Below are 24888 nucleotides of genomic sequence, written 5' to 3' on the forward strand. Positions count from 1 at the left end.
CTGGTTTTTGTTCATTCTGCCTCCTAAAATTCAGAATAGAAAGCGATCAAAAAATGTTACGTGTCCAAAAATGGTACCAATAAAAACGTCAACTCGTCCCGCAAAAAAAAAGACCCCAAATGACTCTGTGGGCCAAAATATGGAAAAATTATAGCTCTCAAAATGTGGTGATGCAAAAACTGTTTTTTTTGCAATAAAAAGCATCTTTTAGTGTGTGACAGCTGCCAAACATAATAACCCGATATAAATCTGGTATCGCTGTAATCTCATTGACCTATCGACCTGAAGAACAAAGTCGTCTAATCACTTATACTGCATGAGGAACGGCGTAAAAAATAAATAAACCCAATTCTTAACATGCTGTTGATTTTTCCATTCTGCCTCCCAAAGATCACAGTAAGGCTGGGCACACATTTATCCTGTGCACTGCGCTGAGCTCTTACACTGGGGTTTCCGTGTAAGTCTTTGAAACACATGAATCAGATTAGGCAGATGGAGGCACTGTGGACGCCATGTGACCTGTGATCTGGCAGTGTCTGTCTTTTTAGGATTGCATAAAAGTGCCATTGACAACAGTTTTGTGCACTTCTGAAAAGAAGGACACCGCTGAACAGAGAACAGACAGAGTCCTGGATAACTATGTTGACTCATTATAGTGAATGGATCCCACGGGGGTTTCATCTGAATCACGTCACTCAGAGGTTTAGATGGAAACCTCAAAGTAAGTGGTGAGCATATAGCGCCGGATAAATGTGATCCCAAACGTTATGTGAAATGTTGACAATAAAAGCTTCAACTCAATCCACAAAAAAGCAAGCCCTCATTCCGGTCTGTCATCTGTTAATGGAATATAGGGGGCTTCCATCTTACTGGTAGCACAAAGGCTCTGGAAAAGCAAAATGGTTCCTCACCCGCCAAAAGAAATTCAGCAAATTGTGCGCTCCCATATCCAAATGCCCCCTCCATTCTGAGCCCAACATTATACCTAAACCTAAACCACATATTGCATCCATGTTTGTCATTTCTGAAGCAATGAGAGCCTGCTTAACTTACGTGTGCATGCCTCCAGAAGCACGGGTTGGGCATAAAGTACTGGTGACTGCAATGTACTGGTCACTACAGTGTACTGGTCACTACAACAGCAGTTTGTAATTTTCACTCTGCAGCATTCATTCGCTACAGAGACATGATTGACGGTGGGGAGGTGGCTGCTTCAGGGGGACACACCATACCTATGGGACACATTACAGGTATGAGGAGCTATTTATAAAAGTTAATATTTCGGCGCTATAGGGGGTCAGAAACGGAAGAGCCACCTTCACAGAATGCATACTTAGTGCTGCTGAAGGTGGCTCTTTTAGTTAAAAATGCCCAGGGGGGGTGGGGGGTGACAGATTCCCTTTAAAGAGAAAGAATCAACTTTTCAAACATTGTAGTCTGTATTAAAAAACCATCTGCTGTTTTGTGCTTTCTGGGTTATATACAAGGAAATAACATGCAGGAGTTATACATAACATAATGCTGAATAACAGAAGGTATTATATCAGAACAATCTTACCAATTCTGCTGGTCAGTGTTATCCTGACGAAGCTGTGGCAAGAGGAAAACAATATAGGATGGTGATTTCCTCTTCCTACTTTAAGTATTGGTTCGTGGTACCTAAAAACAGAGTAACCTCCTTAATGACAATGACCCGATCAGGTACAGCTCAGGTCTAAACAACCTTAGACCCTCAAAAGTTATGCTAACAGGTTTTACCTGGTAACTACTGCCACAATCATCAGAGGCTGGGGACCGCAATAAAGAATCTCCATCTGCAGACACAGAAGTATGAATAGAAGCCAGGGATATAGCGGTCACTTTGGAGTGCTGTGAGGACGGCAGGAAAATATGTAAGGGGAACAGGTCCACCGCAGCTCCAGCTGTTAACCTTCTGGAAGGATCAAAAGTGCAGTAAAGATAAAAATAATGGTCACAGGAGCGCAGGAATGAGACCAGGACAAGGATATTGGTGTTGAACCACAACGCGTTTCAACGGTTAAACCATCTTCATCAGGTGGAACTTCCATAGAAGTATGAATGGCGCATAAGTGGAATAAAGCATGGTAGCAGGATCAGACTACATTGAGTTTAGTTGTAGTCTTTCACCATGTACCCTTATTGATTTGTAAAAGAGTCTTAGGCACAAAATGTTATGGCTAAGATCACTTATTTGTACATGTAAAGTTGCTTCATATTTTTTAACCTGTATTTTAACCATAGAAAAATGGATCCAAAAGGTGGGAATAGCCTATGACATAAAGAAATACATGTGAAAGTCTGAGGACACTAGGTCAGGGTGAGGCTGAAAGATCTCTTTACCACATGAAAAGACCCCAGAATCAAACACTTTATGTGGTATAATTGGTGGGCACTATTACCGATATTTTTGTTGAAGCCAGTAATAGGGAAAAACGGTAGAAGGGCCGATTGAAAAGTAAACTACAGTCGCTTGCAGTCAAATGAATGAAATAAAGAATTAAAATGTCATGTACTCTCTATCTTGTTGAGATTTAACGGAAATATTCCTACACAGATGTGTGAACTTTTCCATAAGGATATGGGTTTTTGCGTAAAAGTTACCATTCTTATGCTGACATCACTCCTCCTGGCATCATGTGAAGATCCACAAAAACCTGTGGTATGTTCAGTTATCGAAGGATTTCAAAGTCATAATGGCAGAGATGGCAGAGACGGAAGAGATGGTCCTACTGGCAGTAAAGGTGAACAAGGTAAATTCATTCATTAAAAAAAATCAAATATGGAAGTGTAATCCTCCCATTAGTAAAATGAACAGAAGAGTCTCACATTCTCTTTCGTGTGATTTATTTATGTATTCCATTTTTTGTTTTTATGTTATTTAGGATGGTCATTTTAGGATGCATAGATTTAAATCAGTGCTAACTAGAGATGATTACATTTATTGACTTGGAATTGAATTCTCAATTTACCAGTTCCAATTACTGGTAAAAATCACATGTATAAAAGTATTTAAATGTTGAAATACCCACCAAAGGTCTTTTATGACCTTATAGGGGGCATACTATTTGAAATAAATACATGATTTTATAGATATGTAAAAACCAGGAAAATAAAATGTCCAATATATAAAAATAAATGTTACTGAAAGGGAAAAAAATGTTAAAATGCATTTCAGTGGTATCTTGCCTTACATTTGCAAAAAAAAAAAAAAAAATTAGGACCCACACATCACAAAAAAATTAAAAGAAATTGACTATTCAAACAAGAAAAGTTTTGCAGCTCTTTAAACCACATGTATGAAAAAAATCTTAAGATGTGACTGTACAGGAAGTATTATGGCATAGTGGGTCCCTTCTGGCTGTTTAACTGTGGGCACAGCCGTAATGCCCAAATGTTAAGTCGATTCCTTCTATCATTCAATGTGGTTTTCGGAATGAGTCTGGCTCTTACAGCACATATGTTTGGCTCTTATAGTAGCTGAATACAATAACACCACGCAAGACTATCACCTGCACACAAACGCAACTTTACAATTTATAAGCATTTAAGAAAATTAGAAAGCATAATGTTCACATTTTCAGTCAAAATATTACTGTGCCACTACCAGTGCCATAACTAGAGTCTGAAGAACGCACATCCAGTTGATGTTTCTGCCCGTGTCGAGGGGCTCCCACCCTCATGTGCCAGGTTGTGACCTCTCTGACCATATTCGTTATGCCCCTGGCAACTACTAATGCAATACAATTATATTTTCTAATTTTAGGAGCTCCTGGAGAAGAAGGGAGACCAGGTTTGAAAGGAAATCCAGGGGTTCCAGGCAAAGCAGGTCCCCAAGGTTTGAAAGGAGATCGGGGTGATAAAGGGATGAATGGAACACCAGGTAACAAAAGGCACAATTACAAAATGTTTGTCATGCAGATTGTGAAATTTATTATTGACAGTCGCTAATATCAGTATTAACTGCACGGGAAACATATGTATGATAGGAGTAACATTTATTAATGTCTCAGCAATACTCAAAATTGTTGTTTTATTTTTTAAAATATGAGTTTTCTTATGGTCCAGCATGAGCTGGAATAGAAAAAAATACATTTTTAAATATGGGTATTTATGGTAAGTGCATATCTTTGTGTGCAAAATTACAAAATGAATCTAAAGCAAGGTGGTAATGAAGATGAATGACCTATTATTCCAGTAACAACCATTGTGAATACTATTGGGTTTAATATAGTCTGTGCTTTTTTCAGTCTGGTTGCAACCAGTTCACTGACTGAAGTATCACATTACAGCTCTTATTAAGGTCTATAAAGAGTGGAGGGTTAGGGTACCGTTACACTTAAAGATGCACCAGCGATCCCGACAATGATACGACCTTGTCAGGATCGCTGGTGCATCGCTACATGATCGCTGGTGAGCTGCCAAACAGGCAGCTTCCCCAGCGATCAGCACCAGCGAGGACGCTGGTATCCAAGGTAAATATCAGGCTACTTAGCGGCGCGCGTCACAGTTACCCGATGTGTACCTTAGAAACCAACGTGCTCGCGCCGGGAGCTGTAAGCACGCAGGTTTCTAAGGTACACATCTGGTAACTAAGTGACGCGCGCCGCTTAGTAACCCGATATTTACCTTAGATACCAGCTCCCAGTGCCTGCTTAGAGTGCTGGGAGCCTCGCTGATCATTGGCTCCCGCTGCCACACGCAGAGATGCGCGCTGGCCAGCGAGAGAGCAACGATCAAAAAATGGCCCAGGACGATAGTGCACAATCAGCAATACCCGGCAGGGGGGCCGGTCGCTGATCTCCGTCACACACAGCGATCTCGCTGGCGAGATTGCTGTGTGTGATGGGGCCTTTAGGTGAAGTAGTCAGCATAATGGCAGACCAGGCAGATTGTGCTGCAGCTCCTAACATAGCGGTTGGCAACCTTATGGAATGGTGTGCTGACTGAAAAAATTCATCTGAACTACTCAGTGTGATGTTCAATACAAAAGTCATAGAACACAACTTATAATGGTACGTCCACATTGGTCTGATGTGCAGCAAATTTTCCTTATCACAGTACCAGCCTTGTGGACGACAGTTTAGGCTGCACATCTGAGTTTTATCAGTTTATCCTGTGAAGAGTGAAATCTGTGGTAAATCAGAAAATATTTCCTCTGTGGTTCACTGTGGAATTACAGATAGTTACAGATAGACTAACCTATGTATACAATAACAGCAAGTCAAATCTCATCCACGTATGGTGGATATGCATGGATAGAGAGGAAGAACAACTTACCGATTGCTGTGGGTTTATAAGATTTTTTGTTGTCTTTTTTGGACATTTTCAATTGTTTTTTGCAACATCTTTGACCTCCACATTTTTTTCTACTTGTATTGGATAAACTAACAAGCAGATTCCAAGTGGAAGCCACCTGAAGAATGTTCTGGTCACTTACTTTGACTGCTTAAGATCTTTGGAAACCTGAAGCAAATAAATGAAGCTCAGAATACTAAACACGTGATCAGCAAGAACTCCGAAGAACTGGTTTACTCACTAAACCTATCTAAATATATTTGCTGTGTAATGTAAATGCAATAAAATGCCCATCTTTGCTGGATAACAGAGCTGCTCCGTTCCTACAGACTGAAACATTAGAGTTTATGTGGAAAGTACAGTGGGGCAAAAAAGTATTTAGTCAGTCAGCAATAGTGCAAGTTCCACCACTTAAAAAGATGAGAGGCGTCTGTAATTTACATCATAGGTAGACCTCAACTATGGGAGACAAACTGAGAAAAAAAAATCCAGAAAATCACATTGTCTGTTTTTTTTTCATTTTATTTGCATATTATGGTGGAAAATAAGTATTTGGTCAGAAACAAGCAATCAAGATTTCTGGCTCTCACAGACCTGTAACTTCTTCTTTAAGAGTCTCCTCTTTCCTCCACTCATTACCTGTAGTAATGGCACCTGTTTAAACTTGTTATCAGTATAAAAAGACACCTGTGCACACCCTCAAACAGTCTGACTCCAAACTCCACTATGGTGAAGACCAAAGAGCTGTCAAAGGACACCAGAAACAAAATTGTAGCCCTGCACCAGGCTGGGAAGACTGAATCTGCAATAGCCAACCAGCTTGGAGTGAAGAAATCAACTGTGGGAGCAATAATTAGAAAATGGAAGACATACAAGACCACTGATAATCTCCCTCGATCTGGTGCTCCACGCAAAATCCCACCCCGTGGGGTCAGAATGATCACAAGAACGGTGAGCAAAAATCCCAGAACCACGCGGGGGGACCTAGTGAATGAACTGCAGAGAGCTGGGACCAATGTAACAAGGCCTACCATAAGTAACACACTACGCCACCATGGACTCAGATCCTGCAGTGCCAGACGTGTCCCACTGCTTAAGCCTGTACATGTCCGGGCCCGTCTGAAGTTTGCTAGAGAGCATTTGGATGATCCAGAGGAGTTTTGGGAGAATGTCCTATGGTCTGATGAAACCAAACTGGAACTGTTTGGTAGAAACACAACTTGTCGTGTTTGGAGGAAAAAGAATACTGAGTTGCATCCATCAAACACCATACCTACTGTAAAGCATGGTGGTGGAAACATCATGCTTTGGGGCTGTTTCTCTGCAAAGGGGCCAGGACGACTGATCGGGTACATGAAAGAATGAATGGGGCCATGTATCGTGAGATTTTGAGTGCAAACCTCCTTCCATCAACAAGGGCATTGCAGATGAAACGTGGCTGGGTCTTTCAACATGACAATGATCCAAAGCACACCGCCAGGGCAACGAAGGAGTGGCTTCGTAAGAAGCATTTCAAGGTCCTGGAGTGGCCTAGCCAGTCTCCAGATCTCAACCCTATAGAAAACCTTTGGAGGGAGTTGAAAGTCCGTGTTGCCAAGCGAAAAGCCAAAAACATCACTGCTCTAGAGGAGATCTGCATGGAGGAATGGGCCAACATACCAACAACAGTGTGTGGCAACCTTGTGAAGACTTACAGAAAACGTTTGACCTCTGTCATTGCCAACAAAGGATATATCACAAAGTATTGAGATGAAATTTTGTTTCTGACCAAATACTTATTTTCCACCATAATATGCAAATAAAATGAAAAAAAACCAGACAATGTGATTTTCTGGATTTTTTTTTCTCAGTTTGTCTCCCATAGTTGAGGTCTACCTATGATGTAAATTACAGACGCCTCTCATCTTTTTAAGTGGTGGAACTTGCACTATTGCTGACTGACTAAATACTTTTTTGCCCCACTGTATTAGTCGCTTTTACACTGAAAACTTTTGGATGACACTCCTTATTCATGTAAGGACGACGGGGCTGCATGTACCTGTATTGAGCAAGGTCGAGAACTGTCAAGGCTGTGTCCCATATTTGCCTGGGTGAAGAAATAGGGGACCAGACAGGCCCCATGACCCGGGACAAGAGGGCGTGTTTAAACCAGAATCAGATCCGAAAGCACATGAAGCAGCAGGCAGTTTCCTGCTATCAGGGAGAGTGCAGGAGGGTGAGCAGCATGCTCCACATCCCGGGCATCCGTTGTTGTGAGCTCATCTGTTCATTCACCTTTTGTGTCCGAGGATCTCCCTCTTCTGGTGAAGGAAGGTAATGAGGCTGATTTGGATGAAAGAAACCAAACACCTGATCAGGTGGATTGTGACTGGGTAACGGGAACTTCAGACTGGATATAAGGCAGCCGACGCCCTTCTGAGTGGCTGGTGATTTCTCTGCTGGATTCTTGGAGACCAGTCTGATTCCTGCTTCCCAAAGATAAGTTTTTGCTCTGCTATTGAACTTAGTAGTTTTGGTTTTGTTTTCCTTGTTTTCTGAGTTCAGCCATCCCAGGCTGGGGGTGTGCTGGATTCTTTTTCCTTGATCAGTGTTCTCTTTTGCTCTGCTTTCAGAATATTCTGAGTGCTGATATAGGGTTTGAAGTCTAGTGACTTCAGGGTCCTATTTGCTTATCAGTTATGTTGGTAATATTTTTAGCAAGGTTTTCTCGGATTGCAGACAGCAGCTTTTCTGTCCTGTCCTTTTTAGTTAGCTTGGGCCCCATCGTTTGCTCAACCTATCTTTCTATCTGTGTTAGTGTTTTCATCTTGCTTCACCGTCATTATATGTTGGGGGCTGTCTATTGCTTTGGGGTCTGCTCTGGGGCAGTCGGTTTTTCCCTCTTCTCTCTTTAGGCTTATGTAGATCTCCGGCTGTGACGTGGTGTCTAGGATCATCGTAGGAACACTCCACGGCGACTGCTAGTTGTGTGATAGGATTAGGGGTCTGTAATCCGCTAGTTTCCAACCTCTCTGATTTTCTGGGCTGAGATTGTGTTTTGTTTCTTCCTCCTCGGTGACTCAATCATAACAGAATCACCAGCCATACCGCAGATTCTAGGGTACTCAAAAGCAGGAAGGAATTGTTAAAAGGGAAAAAAAAAGAAAAAAAGTGTCAGAATTTTTTTTTGTGTGTATATTTTTTCCTCTTTTTCTCTGAGGCCGTAGGAGGAATATTTTTTCTGATGGAGTTTAAGCAATTGTCTGATCATGTGGAGCAGCTTGCTGCTGAAGTGCGAGGAATTTCAGCCTATCTTGCTCATTCACACACTGCTGAACCAAAAATCCCCACTCCAGATGTGTTTTTTTGTGGATTGGTCTAAATTTTTGAATTTTAAGAATAATTGTAAATTATTTCTTGTCTTGAAACCTAACTCATCGGGGAACTCTGCGCAGCAGGTTAAAATTGTCATCTCCTTGCTGCGCGGTGATCCCCAGGATTGGGCGTTTTCTTTAGTACCAGATGATCCTATTCTAACTAATGTGGATGCATTTTTTCAGGCCTTGGGGTTGTTGTATGATGAACCTAATGCGATTGATCAAGCTGAAAATACCCTGTTGGTATTGAGGCAGGGTCAAGATTCTGCAGAACTGTACTGTCAAAAATTCCGAAAGTGGGCGGTCCTCACCACTTGGAATGATGGTGACTTGGCAGCTCTCTTTCGGAAGGGTTTGTCAGCAACCGTAAAAGATACTATGGTGGGATTTCCTGTTCCCTCTGGTCTTGACGATTCTATGTCATTAGCCATTCAGGTTGATCGGCGTTTACGTGAACGTAAAATTACACGGGAAATGCTGCCACCTGTTGAACAAATGTCTGAACCTATGCAATGTGATAGAGTTTTGTCTAGGGCGCAACGTCAGGAGTTTAGAAGATGTAATAAGCTGTGTTTTTTCTGTGGAGATGCCTCTCATATTATTTCTGTCTGCCCTAAATGAGAGAAACGTTTTGCACACCCATTTGCTGTAGGTGGTGTACAACCTAAGTTTCTTCTGGCAATTACTCTGATCTGCTCCCTGTCTACATTTTCCGCTAAAGCCTTTGTGGACTCAGGAGCGGCCTTGAACCTAATGGATTTGGATTTTGCTAAACGTTGTGGTTTCCCTATGAAACCCCTGCGGACGCCTATTCCTTTGAGGGGTATTGATGCTACTCCGTTGGCGAAGAATAAACCTCAGTTTTGGACCCAGGTGGTAATGCGGGTCGCCCCAGACCATCAAGAAAATTGCAGATTTTTAGTGTTGCATAATTTGCATGATACCATCGTGCTGGGGTTCCCCTGGTTGCAAATCCATAATCCAGTTTTGGATTGGAAATCTGTGTCTGTGGTGAGTTGGGGTTGTCGGTGTGCTCTTAGTGACACTCCTGTTTTCTCCACCTCTCCCCAGTCGCATGAGGGTCCTGACTATTTGGCTGATTTTTATGATGTGTTTAGTGAGAGTAAGTCTGCGTCTTTGCCTCCTCATAGTAGTTATGACTGTGCAATTGAGTCCGGGGTGTAAATTTCCCAAGGGTCGACTTTTCAATTTATCTGTACCCGAACATGAGGCTATGCATTCTTATATTAAGGAGTCATTGGAGAAGGGTCATATTAGACCATCCTCTTCACCCTTGGGTGCTGGGTTTTTTTTGTGGCCAAGAAGGATGGTTCATTAAGGCCCTGTATTGACTATCGCTCCCTTAACAAAATTACTGTTAAATATCAGTATCCGTTACCCCTGATTTCTGACCTATTTTCTAGAGTTGAAGGTGCTTGCTGGTTTACCAAGCTTGACCTCAGGGGGGGCGTATAATCTTATTCGCATTAAGCATGGGGATGAATGGAAGACAGCGTTTAATACTCCGGAGGGACATTTTGAGTACCTGGTGATGCCTTATGGGCTCACTAACGCCCCTTCTGTCTTCCATTGCTTCATGAATGATATTTTCCGGGACTTTGTGGATAAGTTTCTGATCATCTATTTGGATGATATTTTGATCTTTTCCAGGGATTGGGACTCTCATGTGGAACATGTTTGGACTGTGTTCCGGATTTTGAGGGAAAACTCCCTGTATGTTATGGGATCGAAATGTCTTTTTGGGGTACAGAGGATTTCATTTTTGGGATTTATTTTGTCTCCATCAACTATTGAAATGGACCTGGCCAAGGTACAGTCCATTTATGATTGGGTTCAGCCCACTTCTTTGAAGGCTCTCCAGAAGTTTTTGGGGTTTGCTAATTTTTATCGTAAGTTTATAGCCAATTTTTCTGTTATTGCCAAACCATTGACTGATTTGACTAAGAAGGGCAATGATTTGCTGAATTGGTCTCCAGAGGCTGTTTCTTCTTTTCAGGAGCTGAAGCGGAGGTTCACTTCTTCTCCGGTTTTGCAACAACCCGATGTCTCACTTCCATTTCAGGTGGAGGTGGATGCTTCAGAGACTGGTGCAGGAGCTGTTTTGTCCCAAATGGATCCTGTAACATCTAAAATGAACCCCTGTGCCTTCTTTTCCCAAAAGTTGTCTCCTTCGGAACGCAACTATGATGTGGGGAATCGAGAACTGTTGGCCATGAAGTGGGCATTTGAGGAGTGGAGACATTGGTTGGAGGAAGCTAGACATCAAGTTGTGGTCCTCACTGACCACAAGAATTTGATCTACCTTGAGTCGGCTAAACGCTTGAATCTGAGACAGGCCAGGTGGGCCTTGTTTTTCATACGTTTTGATTTTGTGGTCTCCTTTCTTCCGGGCACTAAGAACGTTAAGGCTGATGCCCTCTCTAGGAGTTTTTTGGCTGATTCTCCTATTGTGACCAAGCCTGCTACCATCTTAGGTGAGGGGGTGGTTCTTTCTGCCATCTCGCCCGATTTGAGATATGCTCTGGAGAAGTTTCAGGAGGATAAGCCTGAGCATTGTCCCAGTGGTAGGTTGTATGTTCCTGACCAGTGGAGGAGGAAAGTGATGTCTGAGGTTCATTGCTCCTCGTTGGCTGGTCATCCAGGTATTTTTGGTACTAGAGATTTGGTGAGTCGGTCTTTTTGGTGGCCTGCCTTATCTCGTGATGTCAGAAATTGTGTGCAGTCCTGTGGGACTTGCTCCCGATCTAAGCCTTGTTCTCGTTCTAGTGGGTTGTTGATGCCCTTGCCGGTGCCCAGGAGGCCATGGACCCATATTTAAATGGATTTTATTTCTGATCTGCCTGTCTCTCACAGGATGACTGTTATCTGGGTGATTTGTGATAGATTCTCTAAGATGGTCCATCTTGTACCACTCCCTAAGTTGCCATCTTCCTCAGAGTTGGTGCCCTTGTTTTTGCAACAGGTGGTTCGCTTGCACGGGATTCCTGAGAATATTGTATCGTACAGAGGAGTTCAGTTTGTCTCTAGATTCTGGAGGACCTTTTGTTCCAAGTTGGGAATTCAGTTGTCCTTCTCCTCTGCATTTCACCCTCAGACCAATGGGCAGACGGAGAGAACAAACCAGACTTTGGAGGCTTATTTGAGATGTTTTATACCTGCTGATCAGGATGATTTGGTCTCATTTTTACCTTTGGCCGAATTTGCTTTAAATAATAGAGCTAGTTTTGCCACTTTGATGTCACCCTTTTTCTTTAACTTTGGGTTTCATCCTCGATTTTCTTCAGGCCAGGTGGAGTCTTCTGCCTGTCCAGGGGTTGACACTGTGGTGGAAAGAATTCAGCAGATTTGGGACCAAATGGTGGATAAGTTGTCTCTTTCCCAGGAAAAGGCCCAGCGGTTTTCTAACCGGCATAGGACCATTGGTCCCCGGTTTAAGGTGGGTGATATGGTCTGGTTGTCATCAGAGAATATCTCCATGAAAGTGGCTTCTCCAAAGTTTAAACCTAGATTTATTGGACCTTACAAGATTTTGGAGATTATTAGTCCAGTCTCTTCGGTTGGCTCTTCCTGTCACATTTAAGATTCATAATGTGTTTCATAAGTCCTTGTTGAAGAGGTTTGTTGAACCAGTGGTTCCTATGGCGGCACCTCCTGACCCTGTGTTGGTTGAAGGTAACATGGAATATGAGGTAGAGAAGATACTGGATTCCCGTCTGGCTAGACGGAGACTCCAGTATTTGGTTAAGTGGAAGGGTTATGGTCAGGAGGATAATTCCTGGGTCTCTGCCTCTGACATTCATGCCGAAAGATTGGTGTGTGCTTTTCATCAGGCTCATCCTGATCGGCCTGGTGGCTTGGATGAGGGTTCGGTGACCCCTCCTCAAGGGGGAGGTACTGTTGTGAGCTCATCTGTTCATTCACCTTTTGTGTCCAAGGATCTCCCTCTGGTGAAGGAAGGTAATGAGGCTGATTTGGATGAAAGAAACCAAACACCTGATCAGGTGGATTGTAACTGGGTAACGGGAACTTCAGACTGGATATAAGGCAGCCGACGCCCATCTGAGTGGCTGGTGATTTCTCTGCTGGATTCTTGGAGACCAGTCTGATTCCTGCTTCCCAAAGATAAGTTTTTGCTCTGCTATTGAACTCAGTAGTTTTGGTTTTGTTTTCCTTGTTTTCTGAGTTCAGCCATCCCCGGCTGGGGGTGTGCTGGATTCTTTTTCCTTGATCAGTGTTCTCTTTTGCTCTGCTTTCAGAATATTTTTAACACCATTTTCTCGGAATGCAGACAGCAGCTTTTCTGTCCTGTCCATTTTAGTTAGCTTGAGCCCCATCGTTTGCTCAACCTATCTTTCTATCTGTGTAAGTGTTTTCATCTTGCTTCACCATCATTATATGTTGGGGGCTGCCTATTGCTTTGGGGTCTGCTCTGGGGCAGTCAGTTTTTCCCTCTTCCCTCTTTAGGCTTATGTAGATCTCCGGCTGTGACGAGGTGTCTAGGATCACCGTAGGAACACTCCACGGCTACTGCTAGTTGTGTGATAGGATTAGGGGTCTGCAATCCGCTAGTTTCCAACCTCTCTGATTTTCTGGGCTGAGCTTGTGTTTTGTTTTTTCCTCCTCGGTGACTCAATCATAACAATCCGTGCTGTGACGTACTGCAGCTGATAGCTCCTGGCGACTCCAGTGGGGCAGCGATTGTAGAGAGCGCCGTGCGCCCAGCTGCAAGTAAGACCGCGCATGTGCAAAGAAGCGTGGGCTGACTACGGGACACTAGGTTGCGGTCCCCTCTGCTGAACAGCACACATCAGCCCACGCTTGATCCCGGGATTTCTGCAGCTCTCTTTACTTTAGCTGCACAGGCTTATGGACTAGGGGCTTAACTGGTAAAACCAGAGACCGCCCGTTGCCACCTGAAGTTGGATCGTCGGTTGAGGGGCCTCATCTGCGGATACTACCCTGGCCATTGCCGGTACTACAATCCCCAACGGATCATCTGCAGCTGAGGAACCTAAGGACACGATAAGTTTGATAACTGGACTGTTGTTACTTTGCAATTTCTTTTTTCAGCTAAATTGTTTATTTCCCTGCCAGGAGTTCCTCTATTGTTTCAATTAAACTGTTATACTGTTAACCCTTGCTCTGCCTCCCTTGCATCACTGCATCCCGCAACCTGTTTACATTCATACACTGTAAAAGAGATTTCCTGCTCACTCAAACCCTAGCATGGTCTGAGGACTGGGTGAGTGGGAAGAGGAACGAAGTAATGCTGGAAACTGTGGAAAACAAAGATTGGTAAGTATTTTTTGCACTTTTATTACACTACATGTAAACATGTCATAAATTCACATGCTGCAGATTTTGGTGCAGAAATATTTGCAGCTGTGTCGTTCATTTAAAACAGCACCATTCAAATGATTAAAAACTATTTTTTTTTTTAATTTGTTTTTATTGAAAATACTATAATACAACATTAGCACAAATGTACAACACAGGTCAAAGTAATTATGCAACCATTGTAGTATAAACAAAGAGCTCCGATCTTAACCCTCTCCCACCCAGGGCCCTCCCCCAACCTTTATTTGACTGGTTCAACTATGACTCGCTAACTGTGTGGCTTCCCAAACCTGCCAATCCCTGGTGAACTTCTGTAAGGCGTTATTTTTGTGGGCTAGCATTTTTTAAAAAATAAGCGTGGTATTAACTGCATGAGCTATGGCCTCTTTCTTAGGAATAACATCTTTTTTCCACTGTTTAGCTAATAGGAGTCTTGTTGTTAACACAATATGAGCCGTTACCACTCTAGAGCATGGGGGGAATGCATGTATGTTTAAGAGGAGGAGCGCCGCGCCACCTCGGAAGTCGGCTGGACGGTCTGTCCCACTACCTGTGAAATAAGTCTAGAGGCGTGATCCCACAAAGAAGTTATAAGTGGACAATCCCAAAGATTAAAAACTATTTTAATTCACAAAGATGTAATAACAAAATCATCACTATGTGAATCCACTCTTAGAGTAGATATTGAATGGATTTATACATTGCACCTTCAAGACATTTTTTTGTCACAGCTTTCTGAAATATCATAAACTCCACACTATAACGACATTTTGGGCGTAATGTAAGTTCCAACTCTAACAGAATTTCTTATGACTGATACCAATCATCTGTTAGGCTTCCAGGACCAATTATGGTATGTGCACATGATGTTTCTTCTGCTGCAGGTTCCACCTGAGAGTCTCAGAACACAAACAGAAGAATGAACATGTGCATTTCTATCTTTAACTGATGTGTTCATATTTTCAGGCTTTTGAGCCAAGCAGTTAAAAGAAGTGACCAGATTATTCTTCAGGCGATTTCTGCTCTTAAGAAAGACACTCCATGCTGTATAATACAAATCAATGGCAAAGCACAAAAGATATCTGAAGGAGACCCGGCAATCTTTTTTAATGTTTTGCAGCTGATCATTGAAGTTAAAAACATGTCCAGGAAACGCCCATAAAAATACACCACATAAAAGCGGGAAAAACACTTAAAACAATAGCTAAACCATCATCCACCTCAAAAAGACATCACTAGCACATACCCTTAGGGTGAGACCAGATGGGCATTTGTCTTTATAGGTTCATGGAATTTCAGCGCCGCAGCCTATCATTAGCTTCTATTGAGTGGTAAAGAAAACAAAATATGGAAAACAGTATGCACTTTTTGGGGCTGGGATAACACAACTTGCCCATGTTTTTTTTCAATTGATCCAATGTCTTTAAGAGAAGTTTGGAAGTTTTACTGTTATTTTTCTGTAAAATTGCATTGAGAGCAAAGGGTTTAGAAATTGGCCAAAGAGTGAAAAGAAGGTCATGAATAGAAAAAAGCATCAAGCCCTTTTGTCTTGCACTATGTACTCACAGTTACTGTAATTGCTTGTTATTAATTGATTTAGTATTAATGGTCCCTTAATTTTGTGAAAATTGATGTCAAACCTGTTTTAGATTCTAAGAATTATAATTTTGTGTACTATTTCTAATTCAAGGTCCACAGGGTCTTAAAGGAGAAAAAGGTTCACTGGGACCTTCAGGGGCTACAGGAGCTGTAGGAATTCCTGGTGCTAAAGGTGCTATAGGTGCAACTGGAGCAACTGGAACTCCAGGCATTAAAGGAGCTGCTGGTGCCAAAGGAGATAAAGGAGACCTAGGTAATTTACCAAATGCTTGTGTTATATTCATTATACAGAACCTCCCTCTGTGTATTTGTACAATGTTTGGTCTATGTAGCATCTGTAATCTGAATCCATGATAATGTAGTGCGTTTACATAGAGCAAATCATAGAGGAAAGGCCGACTTTTTCAAATATGGCTCTACTATTTTTTGCTATATTTCGTAGATTTGTTATGCCCTCAAACTTTGCTTAACAATTTTAATTCAAGGTCCTCAAGGATTAAAAGGAGACAGAGGTGTGGCAGGGGAAAAAGGCACCCCAGGAATTCCAGGAATCAAAGGTGCTATTGGACCTCATGGGACAGGACCAGCTGGTGCAAAAGGGGACAAAGGGGACGGAGGTAAAAAAAAAAAAGAAAGAAATTCTGAATATATGCAGCATATTTATATCTCTGTGACCTAATTGGGTTTAACCTTATTATAAACATTTTTTTTTATAAGTAAAGGAGAAATATTCTCAGAATAAATACAATTTATGGTCAATCTAAGATATGAGTCCTTCGGGATCTCAACACTGTATCATTACTTTTAGGTCCATACCTTTGATATGGAGCCATACAGTCTCACATTATGGGGTATTTTTAACATGCTGTCTAATATTTAGGATAAGGTCACACAGGACATATCTAGTTTGATTTTCCCAAAACATATTGCAGATTTGGTATTGAGTTGCAAAGGGTGTAATGTGCAGCATAAACTGACATGCTGCTGATTTCAAATCCACTGCATTGTCAATTTCTGCTGTCTATTTTCTCCCCAGCTTGTGAATTAGATTTTGTATAATACGCAGCAGGTCTTCCACCTCGATAGTCCTGAAAATTATCAATGTATGCGACTTATGTGCACATACACAGAGACAGCATAATTTGGTCTAATTTTACAACAACTTTTTATTGGCTTAGATTGTACCAAGAAGGTAACTCAAAATTGTGTGTGTAACGTGGGCACATTGTCACCTTGTCCTCTTAAGTCATGCTCTCTTGTTGCACTAGAAAATAAAAACAGGTGAGCTTGGTACTGTAAATAGATTATTCTTTTTGGCACATTTAATTTCTAAATCTGTTAGAACGGTAATAGTCTTTACTTCATATAATTTGACTATTCAAGAAAAGTTGTAGAAGCAGTCAGAACAACCTCTCTTTAGTGTTGCATGTAGAAGAACATGGCCTATAGACTGTCAGTGATGTCAGAATTGCCATCAACTTTTACTGTACCTGTGAGTCAGAACTTGTACAGACAATTATTTCAAAATGTTGTAATATTCATATTTTTTGTTTTTTCTTTGTCTTCTTTAAAGGTTTGCAAGGAATTAAGGGAGAAAAAGGATCAATTGGTGTAACCGGGTCAGGAGGCGCTCCTGGCACTGCAGGTGCTAAAGGTGCTGCAGGGGCAACAGGACCACAAGGGATTCAAGGGGTTAAAGGAGCTGCTGGTACTAAAGGAGATAAGGGAGATTCAGGTATGTTGTACTGCAGATACATTTTTGATTTTCAATATTTTAGAAAATGTTATTTGTCAAATAACATTACACCTAAATAAGGATCCTTTGCAAAATTATTGTAGATCCAATATAACTAGAATACTAATTCAGCTTATGAGAAGTGTGACAAAGTCTAACACCTAACTAGCTGCCCTTCTGAATTTGACATAGACCTGACCACAGAGCTATGATCCTGACAGTGTTCTTCTTTCCCACTCCCTTCTCTCAGTGTTAGAAGTAATAGGCAGGGAAAGGAAACTGAACACTGAAGTTTAGAGTGGGAAGTTACTGAGTTGATACTGAAAGGTACTACAAGCTGTAGATAGGGAGAATGGCAAGATGGGATTTGAATCACATAAACTGTGCATCAGTGTACAAGGAGAGGAAAATACCTATGGCAGAACTGAGGGATACAAGTAAGAACACATTTAGCATCAACGTCTATCAGCAAATGTAGAAGACATCTGTTATGTGGGTCGCCCTCCCAGGGCTGGTGGGGTACACGGTACCGAGCCCGCGGATCTCCAAGAGGGGGTTGTTGTCACAGCAGCTATGACCCGGTCCGTGGCCCTGGGCGCCCATTGTAAATAGCGGGAATGTTCATTGAATGAGTCTTGACGCCACCTGTGGTGTTCGGCAATGAAGATGTTAAGCCGACGCTGCAGACAGTTCCTCTGGGACAGATGGTGTGGTGCAGCAATGATTTTGTGGCCCTCCACAGGTAGGGCAGTAGTCACACGGCAGTGTAGGTGAAGAGATAGCGGAGAGAAGTAGATGGTGTAGTGTCAGGCACAGAGATGTAGTGGTGCTGGGAGTGTTGGCGCAGGAATAAGCGGGGGACACCAGGGCATGTAGTCCCAAAGCTTTACTCACAGTCTGTTGTGCATACAGGTGCCCGCATCCGTGCCGTGTCCTCCGGGTCAGGGGCTCAACCAACCACCAGGCAAGATGAAGCACTCTCTTCCAACACTCCGCCAACATGTGCCTTTTCTGAACGTCTCCTTTTTGTGCCTATAGTGAAGTACTCTCAGTACTGAGTTACACTGGAGTTCCTCCTTTCAGATGTTCCTATGAAATCTACTTGTACGGCAGACAGCTGTAGCCTGCTTCGGGGACTCCTTGCTACTAAGTCCCGGCTCACTCATGTTGCTGTTGTGCCCCCAAGTCTTTTGTGGGAATAAAGTGGTGACAACTTCTATTCCTCCGGTGACTGCTGCAGGACCATTAGTATCCATACAACCTCAGGGACCGGACCCCGGCCATGCGCTGTGAACTTGGGAAGGGTTCTGCTCTAACCCTAACCCTCAGTCCTCCTTTTCTCCTTACGTTCCGTTCAAATCTATCTTTCTTATAAAGAGTCAGGCTTTCAATCAATGTCTCTTTCCTGTGCCAGCAGACCCAGGTCACTGAGGTCCGCTGCAGCACCTCCTTCATCCATCCCACTCCGGGGATCTTCTCTCTCCTTCCGACCCTGTCAGACTGACTCCTCTGACAGACTGACTAAATCCTAAGCTCTTCCCAATCTTTTGGTACAGACTAGGCTCCACCCACCTCCTAGCACTCTTCGTGTTCCAAGCAGGGAGCCACCAAAGGGTGCTTTGCTACACTACTATTTTGTGTGGGATGCAGGTGCTGGAGTGGGGTGGGGTACCACACCTCAGGAGGAGGTGCAGTACCTCTGCGGTGACTGAACCCTCAGGGGCGCCACATATGGATTGTAGATTGAGATGTAAGAGCAAAAATGAAGCTAGGCTTCGACATGTGAGCTAACAGACATACTCACTCTCAATCCACAAAAATTATGTACAGCATTCTCTATGGGAGGGACATTCCCACTTGTGAATATCTGCAGCTAGAAGTCTTCTGCCAGCTGCTTGCAAAGTGTGTGAAATTGACTGAAGGATTGATAACAGCCAGAAACGCTGTGCAATTTTTTTAACCAATTTCCCTTCTAGTTCTCTATGCAGAGGTAATCTATGGTGGCCATATGAATAAATTATATTAATTAAATAATTTGTAACATTAATACAAAAGTTTTCATTTTTTATTCTAGGACCACAAGGACTCCAGGGTAATGTTGGTTCCGCAGGAGCTAAAGGTTCAACTGGTGTTCCTGGAGCTGCAGGTGCAAAGGGAGAAAGAGGATTAACTGGACCACCTGGAACTGCAGGAGCAATGGGAACTGCTGGGGTTAAAGGAGATAAAGGAAATCCAGGTACAATAAATTATTGTCGCTAACTTACCAATTGGGCCCTTAGTGTCTCCCATTCGGACACCACCTCGTCTCACCCATCTCTATTTCTGTTTCTTGAGACTCTGTCCTAAGGCTTCTATTCCAGAAACACCATCTGACCGTAGATATTTTATACACCATTTGTCATCTGATGACACATAAATTTACCACTCTGATTCAGACATCACTTATTTGTCATCAGAATTGTAGAGTGTCTGCCAGATATTTCTTCTTAGTTCTCAGACTGCTTTCTAGAACTCAGAAAAATATGAATTGATTATTTCCACAATCTCACTCAACGACACCATCAGACCTAATCTCTGTTAAAAGATCAATTCAAAGAATAACCTTGGACTCTGCCCTGTCTTTCAGACCAAGAACACCTAAGCAATAACTAGCTTATGCCAACTCCAACTCAAAGATATTTCTCGAATATACTCTTTCCTCAACTGCACCCTGACAAAAATTCTAGTGGATTATGTAACTAATTCCCTCAAACATTTACTACAATGTTTTTCTCTGTGACCTCCCATGTGACACTGTGTCAGCCCTCCAATCTATCTTAATCTTTACCATTTGGATATTTGACCTCTCCTCGTGTTGCCACTCTGCTATTACTTCTGCTACTCCCCTCTGCCAACCCCATATGCCAAGTTCCATCAATCACTACCCATTGCCCAGTAAATGTTATTTAAAATACAAACAATAATGTAAAATACTTTTGAAATTGTGTCGATTTCATACGCCTTTAACATACTTTCCCACACATGTAAATCTTTCATCATCACAAAAACTCTTTTTCACTGCTCCATCATGGAATCTGCCTTATCTTCCAAACTTTGAAAAACAACTTAGTAACGCACCTCTTCAGAAAAGCTTACAACCTACAGTGTTATGATTGAGTCACCGTAGGAGGCAAAAATAGAAATGCTAGCTAAGTCCAGAAAACCAGAGAAGTTGGCAGCTATCGGATTGCAGACCCCTGAACCTATCAACACAACTAGCAGTAGCCGTGGGGGGCTCCTATGATGCCCTAGGCCCCTCGATCACAGCCGGAGGACTACATAGCCTAAAGACAGAAAGGGAAATCTAAACTGCCCCAGAGCAGACCCCAAAGCAAAAGGCAGCCCCCCACATATAATGACGGTGAAGCAAGAAGAAAGAACAAAACACAGACAGAAAGATAGACTGAGCAAAGATGGGGCCCCAACTAGCTTAGATAGGAAAGGACAGGAAGGCTGCTGTCTGCAATCTGTGAAAAAACCCTATGAAAATAAGAGCCAACAAACTGACAGTAAAAAAGGCCCTGAAGACGCTAGGCTTCAAAAAAGGCTATGTCAGTACTCAGGAATATTCTGAAGACAGAGCAACAGGCAAAAGGAAATTCAGCTCACCCCAGCAGGGAATGGCAGAATCCAGAAAAGCAAGGAAAACAAAACACTAATGCAAAAAGGCAAAGCAGAAATCTTAGCTTTAGATGAGCAGGAATCAGACTGGTTTCCTAGAAGTCCACAGAGAAATCACCCGCAGGCCAGAAGGGCGTCGGCAGCCTTATATCCAGTCACTAACTCCACTCAGCCAGTCATCATCATCAGCCCCAGGTGTTTGACAATCAGGCTCACTACCTTTCTCCACCAGAAGAGGGAGTTCCTCGGGCCTCAGTAGTGAAGGGGAAAATGAACTCACAACAGTACCTCCCCCTTGAGGAGGGGTCACCGAACCCTCAACCACGCCACCAGGGCGATCAGGGTGAGCCCGATGAAAGGCACGCACCAATCTTTTGGCATGAATATCAGAGGCAGAGAGACAGAGACCCAGGAATTATCCTCCTGACCATAACCCTTCCACTTAACCAAATACTGGAGTCTCCGTCTAGCCAGACGGGAATCTAGTACTTTCTCTACCTCATATTCCATGTTACCTTCAACCAATACAGGGTCTGGAGGTGCAACCCCCGGAACAACAGGTTCAACAAACCTCTTCAACAAAGATTTATGGAACACATTATGGCTCTGTTATGATTGAGTCACCGTAGGAGGCAAAAATAGAAATGCTATCTAAGTCCAGAAAACCAGAGAAATTGGCAGCTATCAGATTGCAGACCCCTGAACCTATCAACACAACTAGCAGTAGCTGTGGGGGGCTCCTACGATGCCCTAGGCCCCTCGATCACAGCCGGAGGACTACATAGCCTAAAGACAGAAAGGGAAATCTAAACTGCCCCAGAGCAGACCCCAAAGCAAAAGGCAGCCCCCCACATATAATGACGGTGAAGCAAGAAGAAAGAACAAAACACAGACAGAAAGATAGACTGAGCAAAGATGGGGCCCCAACTAGCTTAGATAGGAAAGGACAGGAAGGCTGCTGTCTGCAATCCGTGAAAAAACCCTATGAAAATAAGAGCCAACAAACTGACAGTAAAAAAGGCCCTGAAGACGCTAGGCTTCAAAAAAGGCTATGTCAGTACTCAGGAATATTCTGAAGACAGAGCAACAGGCAAAAGGAGATTTAGCTCACCCCAGCAGGGAATGGCAGAATCCAGAAAAGCAAGGAAAACAAAACACTAATGCAAAAAGGCAAAGCAGAAATCTTAGCTTTAGATGAGCAGGAATCAGACTGGTTTCCTAGAAGTCCACAGAGAAATCACCCGCAGGCCAGAAGGGCGTCGGCAGCCTTATATCCAGTCACTAACTCCACTCAGCCAGTCATCATCATCAGCCCCAGGTGTTTGACAATCAGGCTCACTACCTTTCTCCACCAGAAGAGGGAGTTCCTCGGGCCTCAGTAGTGATGGGGAAAATGAACTCACGACACTACAGTTACCCGGATGCCAGTACACTACCCTATGAGAAGGTTCTACTCTCACCTAATTTCTCTTTTCCCTTACCTCCTAGATTGTGAGCCCTTGGTGGAAGGATGCTCTCTTCCCTATGTATCACTTTGTCACTCTTCTAGCCATGTTTTTTAACTTGCTTTCTATCCCTTATGTTGAATGCTTATGCATTGTTACACATGTTACATATGTACTGAAAACCCTTTTTGTCCCTTTTACAGTGCTTTACTATTTTCTCATGGGGAATGCAGATTTTTTGCCATAGTCTTTTATAGGATCATCTTAATTCCTGGGGCTGGTCCCATGCATTTGTTGACACCACATGCTGATTTTTGTAATTACCATCCCTTGTTAGCCACTAATATGTAAGAGACTACAAAAATAAGTATAATTTGTGGTTCCTAAACACCAACGCAAAATATCTAATAGGACTATTTCCTAACACACTATGTGACATTATGGAAAAATAATCTAATCTACTTTCTGGAGAATGAAGGTGAATTTGAAAGGCAAATGTAATTATCTAGGCAAAAAAGGAACAAAGACATTTCAATCCACCATAGCTAGAGAGGTATGGTGACTACTTTTCTGCTAAAGGGTCTATTAATGCCCTTAAGTACCGTGGCGTAACTTCCATCTCATCTCACATTTTAGCTACACCTATGATTAGATCATACCTCCTGCCAGACCAGGTTTCACACATGCCACAATAAAGTACCAGTTTTGTGATGTAGATTTTAGATGAACATCAAATTTTTTATCCATGACCTAGGTGCCAAACATGACAATGTATTAAAATTACACTACCTGGCGAATTACTTTGTACAATTATCAAACAGCTGTATTTAGAGTATGCAATTCTTATTCAAATTCATGTGTGCTTTGCATTTAAAGGCATTCAAGGAGTAAAGGGAGACAGAGGCCTACCAGGTCCTTCAGGGGCAGCTGGTGCTCCTGGTATTGCAGGGGCCAAAGGAGCAACAGGAGCTCCAGGTATCCCCGGTGCCAAAGGAGCAGCTGGTGCAAAAGGAGATCCAGGTAGGATTAATATAATTTTTGTCAAGGACAGGACAGAATTATTTTTGGTATGTAACCTATAAAGTACCTAAAATACATCGGTTCTCAATCTATAATTAAATAAATGCTAATGTTGAATTCACACACTGCAGATTTTGTTGCCAAAATTTCTGCAAATGAAGACCAGCTTTATTCATCTGATATATTTCAGATGAATGGGAGAGCTGCTTAAGTTTCATCAAAATCCACAACTAGATATGAGCGAGTATACTCATTACTCGGGTTTCCCAGAGCATGCTCGAGTGGTCTCTGAGTATTTTGGAGTGCTCGGAGATTTAGTTTTCATCGCAGCAGCTGCATGATTTACGGCTGCTAGATAGGCTGAATACATGTGGGGATTCCCTAACAAACAGGCATTCCTCACAAGTATTCAAGCTGTCCAGCAGCCACAAATCATGCAGCTACATCGACACAAACTAAATCTTGAAGCACGCCAAAATACTCGGAGACCACCCGAGCAACGAGTATACTTTCTCATCACTATCCACAACCGAAACTTCCAGCTTGATGCTGTTAACCCTTTACCATTTCTCAAAAGTACCTGAAAGGGAATCTGTTAGTAGATTAGTAGATTTGTGATTCAAAATCCATGATGCCAAGTATCCAAGGTGCGATCATAGAATGAGGTATCGCATAGTTAAATCTGTTAAATAACACATCCCTGGGATCAAGCTCTGGCCTCTACATCATGCTGCTCTAAGAAATAGCAACAACCTGTTGACAGATTCTCTTTAATGACCAGCCATTTTCCTCTGCCTTTCTTGCCTCTCCTAACTTCAGTGGTGATAATTTTTTCATTAAAGTGGATGTATGAGGCCTTTTATGGGCAAGAAAGTATTTTATTTTCAGCACTATTTATGGGTACATATTAACTAATATGCAAGTCATACTGTATAGTTATTTTTTTTAGCAAAAAATATTTTAAAAAACTATTTTTTATTTTCTTACTTTTTATTTATTTTTTACTGTTCAGGTTTCATACTAAATAACCTGTTGAATGAATTCAGGTTATTAAAGTAATATAGATATCTAATGTACAGTTGTGGCCAAATGTAATGACACCCTTGCAATTTTGTCAGATAATACTCAGTTTCTTCCTGAAAATGATTGCAAACACAAATTCTTTGGTTTTATTATCTTCATTTAATTTGTCTTAAATGAAAAAACACAAAAGAGAATGAAGCAAAAAGCAAAACATTGATTATTTCACACAAAACTCCAAAAATGGGCCAGACAAAAATATTGGCACCCTCAGCCTAATGGTTGCACAACCTTTAGCCAAAATAACTGCGACCAACCACTTCCGGTAACCATCAATGAGTTTCTTACAATGCTCTGCTGGAATTTTAGACCATTCTTC

General features: G+C 42.4%; 1 protein-coding gene across 1 annotated transcript in view; it reads left to right on the plus strand.

Moving 5' to 3' along the window:
- Positions 1-24888, plus strand: part of LOC141088650 (uncharacterized) — a 51014-nt gene that overhangs the window by 15091 nt on the left and 11035 nt on the right. The window contains exons 2-8 of the mRNA XM_073574794.1: positions 2576-2771; positions 3785-3901; positions 15721-15882; positions 16115-16246; positions 17203-17364; positions 19439-19600; positions 23346-23489. Of these exons, the coding sequence (XP_073430895.1) occupies positions 2576-2771; positions 3785-3901; positions 15721-15882; positions 16115-16246; positions 17203-17364; positions 19439-19600; positions 23346-23489 (1075 nt within the window). The remainder of the gene's footprint in view (positions 1-2575; positions 2772-3784; positions 3902-15720; positions 15883-16114; positions 16247-17202; positions 17365-19438; positions 19601-23345; positions 23490-24888) is intronic.

Source organism: Dendrobates tinctorius, unplaced genomic scaffold, assembly GCF_039654945.1.
Source record: "Dendrobates tinctorius isolate UK_male_01 unplaced genomic scaffold, ASM3965494v1 ptg000040l, whole genome shotgun sequence".
In the NCBI taxonomy this organism is placed as follows: domain Eukaryota; kingdom Metazoa; phylum Chordata; class Amphibia; order Anura; family Dendrobatidae; genus Dendrobates; species Dendrobates tinctorius.